Genomic DNA, 19,161 nt, shown 5'->3' on the forward strand with positions numbered 1-19,161 from the left:
TGTTTGTTCACCTTTTTTTTTTTTTTTTTTTTCCTCTCGCCTTGACCGCTTTTGATGGTTTTTGTAGGTTTAGAGGAAAGCAAACTGCACCCTGACCTCCCTCTCAGAGAGAAGCCTCAGTCTGTTCTTCTGTGGGTGTTGCAGAGCCCATATAAATCCCCCCTTGGCCGCTGGCAGAGCATGTTCCGTGTCGCGGTCCCTGGTGACACGGGCTCTTCTGCTTGTACCCAAAACCAGGGCAGCAGTGGCGGCTGTCTGGGCAGCTCCAGACGGCCAGAGAGTTTCCAAGCAGTGATCACACACTGAGATTTTCCCTCTGGCCCAGGCTGGGAATGCCTAGTCTTTCTGGTTCTAAGAGCGCCAGGCTTGCGAGCACCTCTTTCAGGGGAGAGTCTGGGGCGCTCATCTTAGTCTCTGAAACAATGGTGCATGTCAAAGCTGGTCCTTTGTACCTCTCTCAGGGGAGGATGAGGGGCGCGCGCATCTCAGGCTCTGTAGCAGGGCTCCCTTGTTCTGCGGTCTGGCATGGCTCACATCCCCTCACAGGGGCCAGAACCCACGCAATCTCAATCTCGGGCGTGCTGGCGGCTCAGGGACCAAGACCTGGTTTCACCGCCGCACTCTCTCTGGCTCCGCCCCAGGGGCGGCTGTCCTGGGACCAGGGACTTAAGCCCCTGTCCCTAGCTGCCCCGATTCCCACAATTTTGCCCCTGTGATCTTTTGCTCTTTTGGAGTGCTTTCAACCAGTCTCTAAGTTAATGCTGGTCCCCAGACGCAGGCCACTCTCGCTCGTATTAGGGGTATTACTTTCCAACCGGTCACCTCTGGTGGCTCCCTCCCCCTTTTGTTTATCTTCCGATATCAGTCAGCCTTTCCCACCCCGCTTTACCTGCCCACTGGCGTCTTCTGCCCCTGTAGAGATCCAGATGTGTATAATTCTGATCTCAGGCTGATTTCATGGGTGATCGGAGTTCTTTGGTAGGTAATCAGCTCACTTGGTACAGATTGAAAAGGCGCCTCCTCCTACTTCCCCGCCATCTTGTCCCCCCCGCCCCCCATAGTGGACTTATCTTCTGGAACAATGGTGTCAGAAAAAAGAAGACTTACATTTTTGTTTGCTTTATTCCATACTTTTACCTTTAGCTTAAATTTTTCTTTTTTTTTTTTAAATTTTGAATTCCCTTTCAGGTATTAAAGCTAGTAAGTTATTTTATTTTTAATATTACTTCTATCTGGAAATAAGATTGTTGCTAGTATACCTCTAAAATAGGATCAAGATATCTTACTAGCCCTCTGAGTTGTTGAAGTAGCCGTGAAGGAATACTTGGGCTTTGTACTGTAGGAAAGGTTTATCTTACATGCCTCAGAGATACCTCAGAGATTAATTTACCCCTAATAGCTACTTTTATTTCTTTAAAAATAGATTAAATTTGGTTATTTGATATATGAAAATAATTTAACTTCCAAATTAAATTTTGCAAAAGTAGCACCTAGATAACAATGCTTATAAAAGTAAACTAAAAACTAAATTTACTTGTTTTTTTAAAACTTGATGCAAAATCTATAAAAAAAAGTTTTAGGTTCTTTAAGAAATCTGTAACAAGAGACTGATTATGGGGCGCCTGGGTGGCTCAGTGGGTTAAGCCTCTGCCTTTGGCTCAGGTCATGATCCCAGGGTTCTGGGTTCAAGCCCCACATCGGGCTCTCTGCTCAGCAGGGAGCCTGCTTCCTCCTCTCTGCCTGCGTCTCTACCTACTTGTGATCTCTGTCTGTCAAATTAAAAAGTAAAATCTTTAAAAAACAAAACAAAACAAAAAAAACAAGAGACTGATTAAAGGGGCCCCTGGTTGGCTGAGTTGTTGAGCATCTGTCTTTGGCTCAGGTCCTGGGATTGAGCCCATGTCTGGCTTCCTGCTGGGCAGGAAGCCTTCTTCTCCCTCTCCCACTCCCCCTGCTCATATTCCCTCCCCCACTGTCTTTCTGTCAAATAAAGAAATAAAATCTTTTTTTTTTTTAAAGGACACTGATTAAATAAACTGTGGGTCACCTCTGGAGTGGAATACTATGTTTTAGAAAAGAATGAGGATACCCTGTTACTGATATGGAAAACCTCTGTTAAGTTAAAAAAAAATTAAAGTGTATCAGAAAGGAAAAAAATTATATTTTATTTCCTTGAACATGCTGGAAAAACCCTAGAAAGATACAAAAATAATTAATAAAAGTAGTTACCTGAGAATTGGGGTAGGGGTGATAGGAGAAACAGGATGGCTAGAGATAAGAGTAGGAGTGTAGTTTTCACAGTCTTTTACTATATGTTTTAAAATTTACTCAGCAATATGGATGTTTTTAACTACTGAGAATAAAGAAAATAGATTAAGAAACAGCATATATACAATTGTTTAAAACTGTGTTTTTTAGATGAACTACAATTTATTGACTGGGAGATTGACAGTGACAGGGAAGATCCTAGTGAGTATAATGAATTTGAAGATGGTGAGAGTGTTGTGGAAATATCAGACTGTGCTTCTTGTTCAAGCAATCATTCTTCGACTAGTGAAGAGAGGCCCTCTGAGCTTGTAAAGGTAAGTACCGTTTGTCTCAAAATTCTGGTTAGGACATTTGTTAATCATAGTCCTTTGGTGTTTCATTTTTAACTCCTTTTTCCAGGGCAGTCAATTTTGACTCTTAGTGATTCTTTCATTATTTACCTCCTTGTCTCTAAGTAACATGCTTATATGCTTATAAACATGGGTAACTCCTCATGGGTAACATGGGTAACCCACTCCTCCTCACCCACTCCCTGCACCTGCTAACATATGAAACTTTTTCCATTCCTCCATTCTCTAAGGACACATGTATCATGATTTGGTTAGATTAGTATTTAGCATTGCATAATATTCATAACCATGCTAAATATTAATTACGATTATTTTTCCTTCACAACTTTTCATTTTCCTTGGAGTTAATTATTTTGGGTTTTTGTTTGCCTAACTTTATTTATTGTTAATAAAACTACGTTTTTTGCCATTTTTAGCTCTCCTGTTAAGGTTTTCATGCAAAGTAGGCAGTCCAGCTGTTTTGTCTTTTTGGAGAGCTCATTCCCACAACCTCCTAGCTGCTCTAAGTTGAACTCATCCTCTCTGCTTTGTGGATTTAGCTACCCTTACATCTCTCTTCACCATCTTCCTGGTAATTCCCTTCACTTCTTTCTAATGTAGAGCAACTTTATCCTGGATTCCATGTCTTCCTCTTTCTTGGTTTTCACTCTCAGTATGATTGAGGACATCTTCTAGTAGCTTTCAAGAGAGGATTTATGGAAGATAAATGGCATGTCAGAAGATGAGTTTATCACACTTTGATAAATGGATGGCAATTTATATAGAATTTTAGGTTGGAAATTATTTTTCTTCAGAATTTTGAAGGCATTATTTCATTGTCTTCTAGTTCCAGAGTTGCTATTAAGAAGCCTGAAGCTATTCTCATTCTTGATTTTTTTTCTTTTTAAGATTTATTTATTTGAGGGAGGTGTGGGGAGGGGCAGGAGAGGGAGAGAGAGAATTCCAAGCAGACTTTGTTTTGAGCAGAGAGCTCAGTCCTGGGACCCTTACATGATGACCTGAGCTGAAATCAAGAGTCAGCTGTTCAAGTGTCTGAACCACCCAGGGTCCCCTCTCATTCTTGATTTTTTAATACTTCTTCTTTATCATTTCTTTTAAGCAGTGTGATTGTGATATGCCTACAGGTGGTTATCTGCTTAGAGTTTATCAAACTTTTTGAGTATGTGGTGAATCTGTTCCAAGTCCATGTTGATGTTCGGTAATTCACTATGAGGATTCTCAGCATTTAGTGTACAGTCAAACTCAGGGCTATGATTTATTATAGTGAAACAATACAAAGCAAAATCAGCAATCTTTCAAGAGTTTTATTCCAGTGGAGTCACACAAGGTATGCTTAATTGCTCTAGCAATGAGTTTTTGATAATGTCTGTAAAATGTTGCCTGCCAGGGGAGCTCATTGGTGACTCAATGCCCAGACTTTCTGTTGGGGGCTGGTAAAGTAGACACTCTCTCTGCCTTGCATGTACTGGAATTTCAGATTTCAAGAAGGAAGATAGGTATTCAGCCTAAGCCACAGGGTCTTTTCTTTTTAATGCAAGCTCATCCATTTTGTGGTTTTGTTCTTGGTTAATAATTTTCCTCTTTTCCCACCTGAATCTCTTTCATTACTGGATCATGCAGCCTGTCAAGAAGGCGGGGGGTGTGTGTAAACCTGGCGATTCACAGACCTGTACCCCTGGGGAAAAAACACATGTTTATAAAAAATAAAATTAAAAAAAAAAAAAAAGAAGGCGGGGGGGTGTCTGTAGAATTGTGTAAAGACCCTCCCCTGGGAATCAATGCAGGTCTGTGCCACAGAAGTCCCTAAAATTTGGTTTTGAAACTCAGATGCATGCCTGAGGTAAAAAAGCTTGGACACAGACAGGGTGAACACAGGGTTCTGATGGCAACTAGGGAGGCAAGAGTGATTGACTGCTCTTCTGTGAGGGTTCCTTGAAGAGTGGGGGATGTGAGTTTTCAGCTCCTGGGCTAGAGAGTGGGGTGCCACCATATTCATCCCACATACCCATCAGCACTGAAAGTCTTCAGGGAGAAAAACAGGGCCACCTAGTGGATTCTGGAGCTGCTTACACCAAGCCCTGCCTCCCGGGCTGCTGCTCCGCCTTCCCCCACCACTGAGGGCAAGTCCACTTGAGAATCAGCACAACAGACCCCTTCCCAAGAAGACCAGTACAAACAGTTTGCTTGCACTGAGTTTACTGATCACAGAGTTCTGAAAGCTTCAGCACTGAGGAAAAATAGTATCTAGCCTCCTTTGGACTTTTATTCTTTACTTCCTTCTTTTTCATTTATTTTCTTATTTTTTGCAATTCTTTTTAAAAAGTTTACATTTTTATATGTATACTTTATATTTTTATTTTTTGGTTTACTTTCATTAGCATTTTTTATTTTTATATTTTTAGCATTTTTTATTTTTATATTTTTTTCTTACTTTGGGATCTAGATTCTTTATTTTTTTTAAGATTTATTTATTCATTCATTTGAGAGAGCAAGCACAAGTTGGGGGAGGGACAGAGGGAGAAGGAGAAGCAGAGTCCCTGCTGAGCAGGAAGCCTGCCACAGGGCTCAATCCCAGGACACCGAGATCATGACCTGAGGTGAAGACAGAGGCCTAACTGAATGAGCCACCCAGCTCCCTGTCTTCCTTTCTTTTCTGGACAAAATAATGAGAGAGGGAAATTTATTCCAGAAGAATGGCAGGTAGTACTCACAGCCAGGGATTTAATCAATATAGCTAACTAGAATTTAAAACAATGATTATAAGGGTACTAGCTGGGCTTGAAAAAAAGCATAGAAGACACTAGAGAATCCTGTACTGCTGAGATAAAAGACCTAAAATCTAGTCAGGCTGAAATTAAAAATGCTGTAATCAAGATGCAGTTCTAAGTGGAGGCCATAAAAATGAGGACAGGTGAATCATTGGACTGAATCAGTGATGTAGAAGATAAAAAGTTGGAAAATGAGGAAGCTGAAAAAAAGAAGAAAACAGGTAATGGATCACAAAGGTAGACATAGGGAATTCAGCAACTTACTAAACTGTTACAACATTTGTATCATAGGAGTCCCAGAAGATGTAGGGAGAAAAAAAAGGGACAGTTTATTCAAACAAATTATAGGTGAAAACATCCCAAACCTGGAGAAAGACACAGACATTAAAATCCAAAAAGCAGAGAAATCTCATTAAATTCAAAAAGAGGCAACCATCACCAAGGCATATCATAGTCAAATTCACAAAATAGACAGGGAAAGATTCCCGAAAGCAACAAAATAAAGAAAAGTCCTTATCTTACGAGGGAAAACAGATCAGCTTCGCAACAGATCTGTCCACTGAAACCTTGTGGGCCATAAAGGAGTTGAAGGAAATATTCACTGAGATGAGCTGGAATTATTCAAAGTGGTACGTTGGAATTAGTCAATGTGATGAGTTGGGATGATTATTCCAGTATTCCAATATTTAATGTAATGGGTTGGAATTATTTATCCAGCAAGGTTGTCATCCAAATAGAAAGAGAGATAAAGAGTTTCCTAAACAAAAAATAAAGGAGATTGTGACCACTAAACCAGCCCTGCAAATACTAAGGGGACTGACTCTATGAGCGGGGGGAAAAAATACCAAAAAGAACAAAGACCAGAAAGGTCCAGAGAACATCACCAGAATCACCAACTCTACAGGTAACACAATAGTGCTGCATTCATATCTTTCAGTAATCACTTTGAATGTATATGGACTAAATGCCCCAATCAAAAGACACAGGATATCAGAATGGATTACTTAGGCTAAGTAAAATAAGTCAGAGAAAGACAAATACCATATGATCTCACTGATATGTGGAATTTAAGAAAGAAAACGTGAACGTATGGGAAGGGGGAAAAGCAAAAAAGTCATAAGTGACTTAATTATAGAGAACAAACTGAGGGTTGCTAGAGGAAGGTGGGAAGGTCATCAGCTAGATGGGCGATGGGTATTAAAGTGGGCAGTTGTGTGATGAGCACTGGGTACTATATGTAAGTGTTGAATTACTGAATTCTACTCCAGAAACCAATATTGTGCTGTATGTTAACTAACAAAATTTAAATTAAAAAAAAGAAAAAGAAATGGGAAGAATATGTGTTTATATGGAATATCTCTAGAGTGGTAGGAAGCTGTTTTTACTAAATAACCTGTATGCTATTTTGAATTTTGAACCAAGTAAACTTACTACTTGCATTAAAAAATGTTTTCTAGAAAAGGACATTCTGTAGTAATATCCAGAATATATCGAGAACTTTAACAAAGCAGTAAGGAAAAGACATAGCCAAAATGAAATTTGGGTCATGAATAGGAAAGGGAAACCTGAATGGCCACTAAGCATGTGAAAAGATGCTCAGTCTCACTAGTAGTATGGGAAGTGTAAATTAAAAATGAAATATCATATATACAATACAGTGGAATAAAACAGACTACGTTGGAATGTATGAGTTTGTATTTTCATGCAGTTTTTTTTACATTTTTTGGTATATGTGTGTTGAATTACAATATGTAATGTATTTTTTACTGTTTAAGTAAAAATATTTGAAAGCCACTGTTCAGAGGAATTTTCACACATGGCTAAAGGAATATATATACATGACTATTCATTATAGCCTTGTTTAGAAGAGAAAAAACTTCTGAAAGCTAATTTTCTATGAACACAGGCAAATTGGTTTGTATAAAATAAAGTGCTATATTATCATCATGAATACTATTGAGGAAGTAAGCCAGTTTACCAAAGAATCTATATAGTTTGATACTGCATTATATGAAGTATGTAATCATGCAAAAGAGTAGTACATATTAATAACCAACAATCTTGGAGGAGAGGAAGTTTTTCTCTAGACATATTTTTCAAGTTGCTGCAATAATATCACTTTGCATTATCATTCTCTGCGGTGCAGCTGTGGTAATGTGCACTCAGATCTTCAGCTGCAAGGAACACAGTTGATTGACAGCCCCAACTGCCATCCTTCAGGATCCTTCATTTTGTTTGTACTAGGGCCGTGTTACCCATGGGCTGCACTGCAGTCTAAGACATCTTTTACTCCGTTCTCTTTACTTTTTACTTCTTGTCCTCTTATAGTTTTCAGACCTACACTGTGGTCTTAAATCTCTCCTTGACTCCTACTTTCTCCCCTTTATCCTTTGCAGGTGCTTCCTTTAGTGAATCTCTTCTATAGCTGATGTTGTCTTGGCATCTGCCCTCAGGAGATTAACTCATACTTGCATGCTCTGCCCAACATTTGCTGTCACACTAGCACTTCCTTCCTCATACTTACACAATACCTTAACCTTTCTCTTTTGTTTATTCAGCATTTCAGGTTGGTTGAGAAAAGTAAAATATGTGATGGTTTTTGTGGACTTGTCTTATATTCACAGTTTTTGTGAATATTTGTCTTTGAATTTGCATAGAAGCATGCGCTGAGAAAACCTAGTAGTGGTGAGCAAGTGAGCCTGGGATGGAATAGCAGTCAATCAGGGATCATTCAGTATTGTGGGGATCTGTAACTTAGCACTGTTGTAAAACTTTGGGAGCCTCAGGATTATCCCATCAGGGGACAGGAAAGGGGCAAGAGTGCTGAGTTACTCATGTAGATCCCTTCATTCATTGGTTATGGGATGGCCCTTGGTGGATTTTGGGCGATGGAATATTTCCTCATTTGTATAGACTACTGCACAGGTGGGGAAAAATGGCTTAATGGCAGCCAGAGAAATCCCTGAGGCAAAGAAATGGAATTGCTGGAAATTGGAGATAGCGCCAGTGTCACTGAAGATAGGGCAGGAGATGTGAGTAGGGTGTCAGCAGTGTCTTATAATGTTTAAATGAGCCATGTACATTGAATAAAATGGAAGAGGGGAAGATTTATATTGTAACTAGAAATTTTGTATTACTTAGTTCTCCAGAAAAAAGCTGTCCCTTACCTTTTTATTGTTGAATAATTGTTACTATTTTATGAACAACACGCTATTTGTCTCTCATTCATGAATGTAGAAATAGAACATATATGGTGTGTGGATACTTACTCTGTGGGAGAACCATACTTTCACTCAGTGGGAAACAATTATTATTTAGGTCTGTTTTGAATTACTTGCTTAGACTGACATGAGTAATGTTGTTGACTTAGGAAACAATCTGGCCTGTGAGCATAATTTCGCCAGTTCTCTGGAGCAGAATTCTGGTAGCGCTTAAGTAAAGGCAACTGAACTCATAATAATAGTACATGCTAATATTACGAGTTCTTCCTTGTGGGACATTCTTCTAAGTGCGGTACTATGTACATTAGCTTAGTTAAACCTCATAATCACTCTTGTGAAATGGGAACTATTGTTATCATCCCTAATTTTCAGAGGATTCTAAGGCATATAGAGATTAATTTTTCTTTGTTCATAAAGTAGTATGTGACTGAGCCAGGATTCTAACTCAGGAGCTCTGGTTTCTGAGCTGTGGTCCTGGCCATTTTGTTACAGTGTCAATAGTAATAGCAATAATAACATTGATAACATGATAACCCTGTGTTTTTACTATATGTCATGCATTTTATAGATGAGAGAATGGAAATACAGATAATAAACGGCAGAATGAGATTCTAACTTACAGAATCTGATCCCAAATTCTCTTAATTACTCAGGTTGTATTCCTTGAAGTTTAACAGTTTAACGACATGTTCAACTACTTGGAGAAAAAGCATGATAGAAATAAAGAGAATAGCAATAATTTCTCTTTATAATGTCATCTTTTAGCACATTTGACAAATACAGTTGATTACTGATGTTAATTTCTGTATTAGTTGGTATGGCTGTCTGGATTTTCACAATTTCTGTGTCTTCAAAGAACCATTCCTGTAGAGGGCAGCAGAGACACAGCAGTGTTTTCTCTTCCTACCTACATTTTTCAGGGAGTGTGAAGGATGTTTGATTTAGGTGAGCTTTGTTATGTAATTCTCATGTATTTTATGGGGTGACTCCTATGCAAGTTAAGAGGCATACTAAATATCAGTTAAACTGAATAAGGTTCAGGTGTTTGTTGAAGGTGTGCAGCATAAGCTGGCTGACACAAATAAAGATCTCAAAGTAGTTCATGAAGTTTTAAAGAGAAATGAGGTTTTCAGATTTGAAATACCTATTCATTGTTATGAAATAGATGTTTCCTTTGTATACTTAACAGTAGTGGTAGAACAAATGATTTAGTATCTCATAGATGAAATACGGAAAAGTTTCAATAAAGTAAGGATAAAATTTTGTATTCTTACATGGGAATATATTATAACCCTTTACAGAGTGATCTTTGAAAATATTTCTAAAACTGAGCATATTTATAATTTTATCTTTATTTTTACTCATTTGTTTAAATTTATATAGACATTTGAAAGTAATACTTTTAATTACATTTTTAATGAATTTTAATAGTGAATTGGAATAAAATGATGTGACTAAATATGTACTAATTGTTGATGTCTAAGAACTGTTCATTGCATATATCATATGTAGACTTGAAATAATTATGGTGATCAAAAACACATTTTAGCAGCTGGCTCCCAAATATAATTATGTTTATATAGAAACTGACAAAATTTAATGCTTGTAAAGGAAGTCTGGAGTTGTTAATAATGGTTTTTTTAATTATATTTTAAAGATTTCATTGTACATTGTACTGCAGAAGAAATCCATATTCTAATGTGTTCTTGTAGTAAAAAAAAGGAGGAATGGTAGAGGTTATATTGATGAATGTATATTTTTTGTTTATATTATAATTTATGTTTATACAAGGCTTATCTTGGAGATACTGTAGGTTCCGTTACAGATCACCCCAGTAAATACTGTAATGAAGTGAGTCAGGTGAATTTTTTGGTTTCCTAGGGCATGTAAAAGTTGAGTTTACATTATACTATCATCTCTTAAGTGTGCAATACCATTATGTCTAACAAAACAACCTAGTACTAATTAAAAAATACTTTATTGCTCATAAGTGCTAACCATCATCTGAGCTTTCAGCATCTGATAATTACTGATCACAGATCACTGTAACAAATATCATAAAAATGAAAAAGTTTGCAATATTCTAAATTTGAAAAATTACCAAAATGTGACCCAGAGACACAAAACGAGCAAATGCTGTTGGAAAAATGGCACTGATAGGCTTGTTTGATGTAGGCTTGACACAGACCTTCAACTTGCAAAAATGTACTGTGAAGCTCAATAAGGTGAAGTACAATAAACAAGGTAATGCCTATATATATGATCTGTATATAATAGATACATGATCTATGCGTTCATGATCTCATAATCATATTTTGGTTTTTATTCTGTATGAAAGTATGTGCCCATATGATTTATAGCATCTGTTTCAGAATTTACATCCTAAATTTTCCAACATCTTCCTTTTTAATTGTCTAAACTTTAGCTAATGAGTTACCAGGTCAGGACCTTTGTCAGTTTCTCTTAGTATAAATGTTCCTTCTCTCACTGTCACCTTGTTATTCCGGGCAGAAAAGTATGACTTATACTTAAAGTGAAAAAGCAGTTAACTGAGATGAGCCCTGATACGACTCACATATTAGAATCAGCAGCTGTTGCACCTGTTTAGGAACATAAAGGAAAATATGCACATAATGAATGTAGACACAAAAATAGAAACATGAAAATTTTGTAATTAAATATACAGTATATGAAATAAAAAATTCCATGGGATTATAGATGATTGGGAAGTAAGTCAATGAATTTGATAGATGAGTAGAAATTATTTAATCTGAAAAGTGAAAAAGGATTTTAGAAAATGAAGTTAACCTAAGTGACTTGGTAGGACGGTATCAAAGGATCCAGCAGAAATTATTTAATCTGAAAAGTGAAAAAAGATTTTAGAAAATGAAGTTAGCCTCAGTGAGTTGGTAAGACAGTATCAAAAGATCCAGCAACACATTTTATTTTATTTTATTTATTTTTTCTTAAGATTTTATTTATTTATTTGACAGACAGAGATCACAAGTAGGCAGAGAGGCAGGCAGAGAGAGAGGAGGAAGCAGTCTCCCCGCTGAGCAGAGAGCCCGATGCAGGGCTCGATCCCAGGACCCTGGGATCATGACTTGAGCCAAAGGCAGAGGCTTTAACCCACTGAGCCACCCAGGTGCCCCCCAGCAACACATTTTAATGGAATTCTATAAGTACAGGAGAGGAGAAATTGGAGCAAAAATGTTTGGAAAAATAATGGTTGAAAATTATACCAAATTGGTGAAAGGCACAAATGTACGTGTTCAAGAAGCTCAGTGATCTCCAAACAAAATAAATACAAGAAAATCACACTTAGGCACATCATAGACAAGCAGTTGAAATGACAAAGACAGAATCTTGAAAGCACCCTGAGAACTAACAATAACAATAACTCATAGCTGACCACTTAGCAGAAACAGTGCTGGCTAGTAGGCTATAGAACACCTTTACATTGCTGGAAAAACAAATTAACACAGAATTCTGTCAGTGAAGATATTGTTTATGAATGAAGGCAAAATAAAAATCTTTCGAGATAAACAAGAATTAAAAGATTTCATTGCAGCAGAAATACATAACAAGAATGGTAAAGGAAGTTCTTCAGGCCGAAGGGAAGTAATACCAGATGAAAATTCACATCTTCAGGATGGAATAGAGGACATGGCAATTGGTAAATATGTGAATAAATAAAAAAATCTCCTCCTCACCTCCTATAAGTTAAACCTTATAATTTAAAGCAAAAATTACAACATTAACACTATAACATGGTATTTATGACATACGTTGATGTAATAAGACAGTTGTAGAATAAAGGATTGGGCTAGATAGATAGAATGATGTGCCTTACTTGGTTCTTATTTTATGGAAGTGGTAGAATAGTAGCTCTAAGTCCACTGTGAAAAAATTTGAAGGTGTATGTTATGATTCCTACAACAAATACTAAAAATGAAAAATAAAATATAAATAAGTATAGCTAAAAATCAGTAGGAAAATCAAAGTAGAGTTTAAAGTGTATTTAGAGAATATAAAAGGAGGTATAAAGATAGTAACAGATGAATATAAAGAGATGAGATGAAAAGAAGCCTGCTTCCTTGTCTCTCTCTCTCTGCCTGCCTTTCTGCCTACTTGTGATCTGTCTGTCAAATAAATAAATAAATAAATAAAAGTCCTGATTTTGTGCTCTGTTGTTCCGCTGCTTGCTGGGAGCCAGCCCCTTCCCCCGCGGTCTATCTTCCTGTCACTTTGGATTCACTTCGCCGCCGGTCCTACCTTTCAGAAAGTGGTCGATTTTCTGTTTCTAGAATTGTTGCTCTTCTTCTCTTAGATCTCCTGTTGGATTTGTAGGTGTTCACAATGGTTTGATAAGCTATCTAGCTGATCTCCTGCTACCTGATGTCATCTGAGCCTGCTACTCTCTGCCATCTTGACTATTCCAGAGATGCATTTTAAATGTAATAACACAAGGATGCCTGGTTGGCTTAGCCAGTTGAGAGCCCAACTCTTGATTTCTCCTTTGGATGTGTTCTCTGGGTAATAGGATCTAGCTCTGTATTGGTCTTTAGGGTCAGCCCACTCTTCCTCTGCTTCTTCCCCCACTTCTTTCTCTCTCTCTTAAAAAAGTACATAAAATCTTTAAGAAAAATCTAATGACATAGATAGATTGAAAATAAATGCATGGGAAATGATGTAGCATGCAAATAGTAGTTATATAAGAAAGTTGGAGTAATATTAGTAATTAGTATTATTAATATTAGGTAAAATGATTTCAAACATGTTATTGGAGATGAAGAACATTTCAACATATCAGCCACAAATTTGTAAGTGCTTAAGATCTATAATCATAGCTAGAAATCTTAACAGCGTACTGTCTATAATTTATAGAAAATGTAGACCAAAAGAAATCAGTTTGAACATAAAGGATCTGAAAAACCATTATCAATCACCTTGACATTTGTAGAATATCACATGTAACTAGAATACAATAGAATGTACATTCCATCCAAATGCATAATATACATACCAAGATAAATCATATATTGGGCCATAAAACTTCTCAATAAGTTTCAAAAGTTTGAAATTTTAAGGACTGTAATTTCTAACTATGGTTAAATTTAATGTAGGGATCGTTAATAATAAGATATGCAGAAAAATCCAAGTATTTGGAATTAATGTAGTTTTCCCTAGCCAGTCTACGGGTTTAATGTGATCAATATCATTTCCCCCGACAGGTTTTATTTATTTATTTATTTATTTGAGAGTGAGAGAGAGAGCAGAGGAGGAAAAGAGGGAAAGGGAGAGGGTAACTTAAGCAAATTCCATGCTGAGTGCAGAGCCAGATGTGGGATTCAATATCATGACCCTGAGATTACGACCTGAGCTGAGACCAAGTCTGCCACTTAACTGATTGTACCATCTGGGCTTCCATGGGCATTTTTTAAAGTGCCTATTAGTCTTCACTGTATTACTTTAAGTCAATCTAAGCTTGCATTAATTGTGAAAGACCAACTCCATATTTGTAATAATGATTTTTCTCTTACTTCACGTTATAGGAATACTGCTTGATACCGGTTTGAAACTTTTTTTTTAATTAAGGTATAATTGACATATTCCATTATGTAAGTTTCAGGTATACAACAGAGTGATTCCATATTTACATATATTGTGAAGTGATCACAGCAATGTCTAATTAACATTTGTCACCGTACAGTTATAAAATTTTTTTTTCTTGTGATAAGTACTTCCAAGATTGACTTTCTTAGCAAGTTTCAAATATGCAGTACAGAATTATTAACTGTAGTCAACATGTTATACATTACATCCCCATAACTTAATTATTTTATACCTGAAAATTTATGCCTTCACTCCTTTGCCCCAGCCCCGGCCCCCACATCTGGCAACCACCAGTCTATTCCTTGTATCTGTGAGCCTTGGTTATGTTGTTTTTAAAATTCCACATGTAAGTGAGATCCCACAGTGTTTTACTTTCTCTTTCTTTATTTCACTTAACCTAATAGCCTCAGTGTCCATCCATGGTGTCACAAATAACAGGATTTCCTTTTTTGATAATGAAAACTATTCTATTGTATATATGTACCACATCTTTATCCATCCACCTATGGATGGACAGATCACTTCGATATCTTGTCTGTTGAAAATAATGCAGCAGTAAATGAGGGGGTGGCATATATTTTTTCCAATTAGTGTTTTTGTTTTCTTCAGATAAATACCCAGAAGTGGAATTGCTGAACCATATGGTGGTTCTGTTTTTAATTTTTTGAGGGATTTCCGTACTCTTTGCTATAGCACCTATAACAATTTACATTTTCACCAACAGTACACAAGGGTTCCCTTTTTTATACATTCTAATGCTTATTATTTTTTGTCTTTTGATGAAGGGCATTCTAACAGGTATGAGGTGATATCTTACGGTTTTGATTTGTATTTCTGTGGCTATGTTGAGCATCTTTACATGTGTCTCTTGGCCATCTGTATGTTTTCTTTAGAATAAACTGTCTATTCAGGTTCTCTGTTTCTTAGTTTGTTTTTCTACTAGTGAGTTGTATGAGTTCTTTATATGTTTTGGATATTAACCCTTATCAGATATAGGATTTGCAAATATATTGTCCCATTCCATAGGTTGCCTTTTCATTTTATGGATGATTTCCTTTCCTGTGCCAAAAATGTTTAGCATGGTATAGTTATACTCATTTATTTTTGCTTTTGTTGCCTTTGCTTTTGCAGTCAGATCCAAAAACCCAGAGGCCACAACCAATATTGAGGAGTGTACCATCTATGTTTTCTTCTAGGAGTTGTATCGTTTCAGGCCTCACATTCAAGGTTTTAATCCATTTTGAGTTGGTTTTTATGTATAGTGTAAGATCGTATCCTAGTTTCATTCTTTTGCATGTGGCTGTCCAGTTTGCCCCACATCATTTATTGAGGGAATGTGTGTTCGTTACCCATTCTATAGTCTTTACTTTTTAGTTGTTAATGACCGCATATAGGTGAGTTTAATTCTGGGTTCTCTGTTCTGGTCTGTTGATCCATGTGCCTGTTTTTAAGCTAGTACCATACTGTTTTGATTAGTATAGTTTCATAATATAGTATAAAGTCTGGGATTGTGATACCTCCAGCATTGTTCTTTGTCAAGATTGTTTTGGTTTTTGGGCTTTTTAGTGCTTCCATACAAGTTTTAGGAATGTTTTGTTCTATTTCTGTCAAAAGTGACATTGTAAATTTGAGGGTTTGTACTGAATCTCTAGATTGCTTTGGGTACTATCAACATTTTAAGAATATTAATTTTTCAATCCATAAGAATGGAGTATCTTTCTATTTATATATCATTGTTAATTACTTTAATCAGTTTCTTACAGTTTTCGTTGCATAGCTTTTTTACCTCCTTGGTTAAATTTATTCATTGGTATTTTCTTGTTTTTTCATTATTAATATATAATGTATTTTTTGTCCCAGTGGTATAGGTCTGTGAATCATCAGGCTTACACATTTCACAGCACTCACCATAGCACATATCCTCCCCAGTGTTCATAACCCAGCCACCCTATCCCTACTCCCCCACACCCCTGGCAACCCTCAGTTTGTTTCATGAGGTTAAGAGTCTCTTATGGTTTGTCTTCCTCCCTATTACATCTTGTTTCATTTTCTCCCTCCCTCCTTACCTCCATGACCCGCTGCCCTGCCTCTCAAATTCCTCACATCAGAGAGATCATATAATTGTCTTTTTCTGGTCGACTAATCTCACTCAGCATAATACCCTCTAGTTCTATCAATGTCATTGCAAATGGCAAGGTTTGTTTCTCTTGATGGCTGCATAATATTCCATTTTATATATATACACCACATTTTCTTTATCCATTCATCTGTTGATGGACATCTAGCTTCTTTCCATAGTTTGGCTATTGTGGACATTGCTGCTATAAAGATTTGGGTGCATGTGCCCCTTTGGATCACTACATTTGTATCTTTAGGGTAAATACCCAGTAGTGTGATTTCTGGGTCATAGGGTAGCTCTATTTTCAACTTTTTGAATGTTTTCCAGAGTGGCTGCATGAGCTTGCATTCCCACTAACAGGGTAGGAGGGTTTCCCCTTTCTCTGCATCCTCGTCAACATCTGTTGTTTCCTGCCTTGTTAATTTTAACCATTCTGTCTGGTATGTGGTGGTATCTCACTGTGGTTTTGATTTATATTTCCCTGATGCTGAGTGATGTTGAGCACTTTTTCATGTATCTATTGGCCATCTGGATGTCTTCTTTGCCAAAATGTCTCTTCATGTCTTCCACCCACTTCTTTCTTTCTTTCTTTTGTTTTTAAGATTTTATTTATTTATTTGAGAGAGAGACAGTAAGAGAGAGCACGACAGGGGAGAAGGTCAGAGGGAGAAGCAGATTCCCTGTGGAACAGGAAGCCCAGTGCGGGACTCAATCCTGGGACTCTGGGATCAAGACCTGACCTGAAGACAGTTGCTCAACCAATTGAGCCACACAGGCGCCATTCTACCCATTTCTAGATTGGATTATTTGTTCCTTGTGTGTTGAGTTTGATAAGTTCTTGATAGATTTTAGATACTAGCCCTTTATCTGATGTGTCATGTGCGAATATCTTCTCCCATTCTGTCAGTTGTCTTGGTTTTATTGATTGTTTGTTTTGCTGTGCAAAAGCTTTTGAACTTGATGAAGTCCCAGTAGTTCATTTTTGTCCTTGCTTCCCTTGCCTTTGGCGAAGTTTCCTGGAAGAAGTTGTTGTGGCTGAGGTCGAGGAGGTTGCTGCCTGTGTTCTCCTCAAGGATTGATGGATTCCTGTCTCACATTGAGGTCCTTTATCCATTTTGAGTCTGTTTTTGTGTGTGGTGTAAGGAAGTGGTCCAGTTTCATTCTTCTGCATGTGGCTGTCCAGTTTTCCCAACACCATTTGTTAAAGAGACTGTCTTTTACCATTAGACATTCTTTCCTGCTTTGTCAAAGATGAGTTGACCATAGGGTTGAGGGTCCATTTCTGGGCTCTCTATTCTGTTCCATTGATCTGTGTGTCTGTTTTTGGGCCAGTACCTACTATCTTGATGATTACAGCTTTGTAATAGAGCTTGAAGTCTGGAATTGTGATGCGGCCAGCTTTGGTTTTCTTCTTCAATATTCCTCTGGCTATTCGGGGTCTTTTCTGGTTCCATATAAATTTTAGAATTATTTGTTCCATTTCTTAGAAAAGAGTTGATGGTTATTTTGATAGGGATTACGTTAAATGTGTAGATTGCTTTAGGTAGCATAGACATTTTCACAATATTTGTTCTTCCGGTCCAAGGGCATGGAACGTTTTTCCATTCTTTTGCATCTTCCTCAATTTCTTTCATGAGTACGTTATAGTTCTCTGAGTACAAATTCTTTGCGTCTTTGGTTAGGTTTATTCCTAGGTATCTTACGGTTTTGGGTGCAATTGCAAATGGGATAAAATCCTTAATTTCTCTTTCTTCTGTCTTGCTGATGGTGTATAGAAATGCAACTGATTTCTGTGCATTGATTTTATATCCTGACACTTCACTGAATTCCTGTATGAGTTCTGGCAGTTTTGGAGTGGATTCTTCTGGGTGTTCCACATAAAGTATCATATCATCTGCAAAGAGTGAGAGTCTGACTTGTTCTTTGCCAATTCGGATGCCTTTTATTTCTTTTTGTTGTCTGATTCGGATGCCTTTTATTTCTTTTTGTTGTCTGATTACCAAGGCTAGGACTTCTAGTACTATGTTGAGTAGCAGTGGAGATAGTGAACATCCCTACCCTGTTCCTGACCTTAGCGGAAAAGCTCTCAGTTTTTCCCTGTTGAGAGTGATACTTGCTGTGGGTTTTTCATAGATGCCTTTGATGATATTGAGCTGTGTACCCTCTATGCCTACACTGTGAAGAGTTTTGATCAAGAAGGGATGCTGTACTTTGTCAAATGCTTTTTTTTTTTTAGCATCTATTGAGAGTATCATATGGTTCTTGTTCTCTCTTTTGTTAATGTATCGCATCACATTGATTGATTTGCGGATCTTGAACCAACCTTGCAGCCGTGGAATAAATCCCACTTGGTCGTGGTGAATAATCCTGTTAATGTACTGTTGGATCCAATGGCTAGTATTTTGTTGAGAGTTTTTGCATCCGTGTTCATTAAGGATTTTGTTCTGTAATTCTCCTTTTTGTCTGGTTTTTGGGATCAAAGTAATGCTGGTCTCATCAGATGAGTTGTGAAGTTTTCCTTCCATTTCTATTTTTGGAATAGTTTCAGGAGAATAGGTATTAATTCTTCTTTAAATGTTTGGTAGAATTCCCCTGGGAAGCCATCTGGCCCTGGGCTCTCATTTGTTGGGAGGCTTTTTTGATGAGTGTTTCAATCTCCTTACTGGTTACGGGTCTGCTCAGGTTTTCTATTTCTTCCTGGTTCAGTTTTGGTAGTTTATTTGTCTCGGGGAATGCATCCATTTCTTCCAGATTGTCAAATTTGCTGGCGTATAGTTGCTCATACTGTGTTCTTATAATTGTTTGTATTTCTTTGGTGT

At 37.3% G+C, this 19,161-nt stretch overlaps 1 protein-coding gene across 3 annotated transcripts in view; it reads left to right on the forward strand.

The window, feature by feature from the left end:
- Positions 1-19,161, forward strand: part of SPIDR (scaffold protein involved in DNA repair) — a 490,566-nt gene that overhangs the window by 29,809 nt on the left and 441,596 nt on the right. For all 3 annotated transcript variants that reach the window (XM_032841172.1, XM_032841170.1, XM_032841171.1), the window contains exon 5: positions 2,419-2,582. In XM_032841172.1, coding sequence (XP_032697063.1) covers positions 2,419-2,582 — 164 coding nt within the window. The remainder of the gene's footprint in view (positions 1-2,418; positions 2,583-19,161) is intronic.

This window comes from Lontra canadensis, unplaced genomic scaffold (assembly GCF_010015895.1).
Source record: "Lontra canadensis isolate GAN:19392208 unplaced genomic scaffold, GSC_riverotter_1.0 scaffold121, whole genome shotgun sequence".
Lineage (NCBI taxonomy): Eukaryota > Metazoa > Chordata > Mammalia > Carnivora > Mustelidae > Lontra > Lontra canadensis.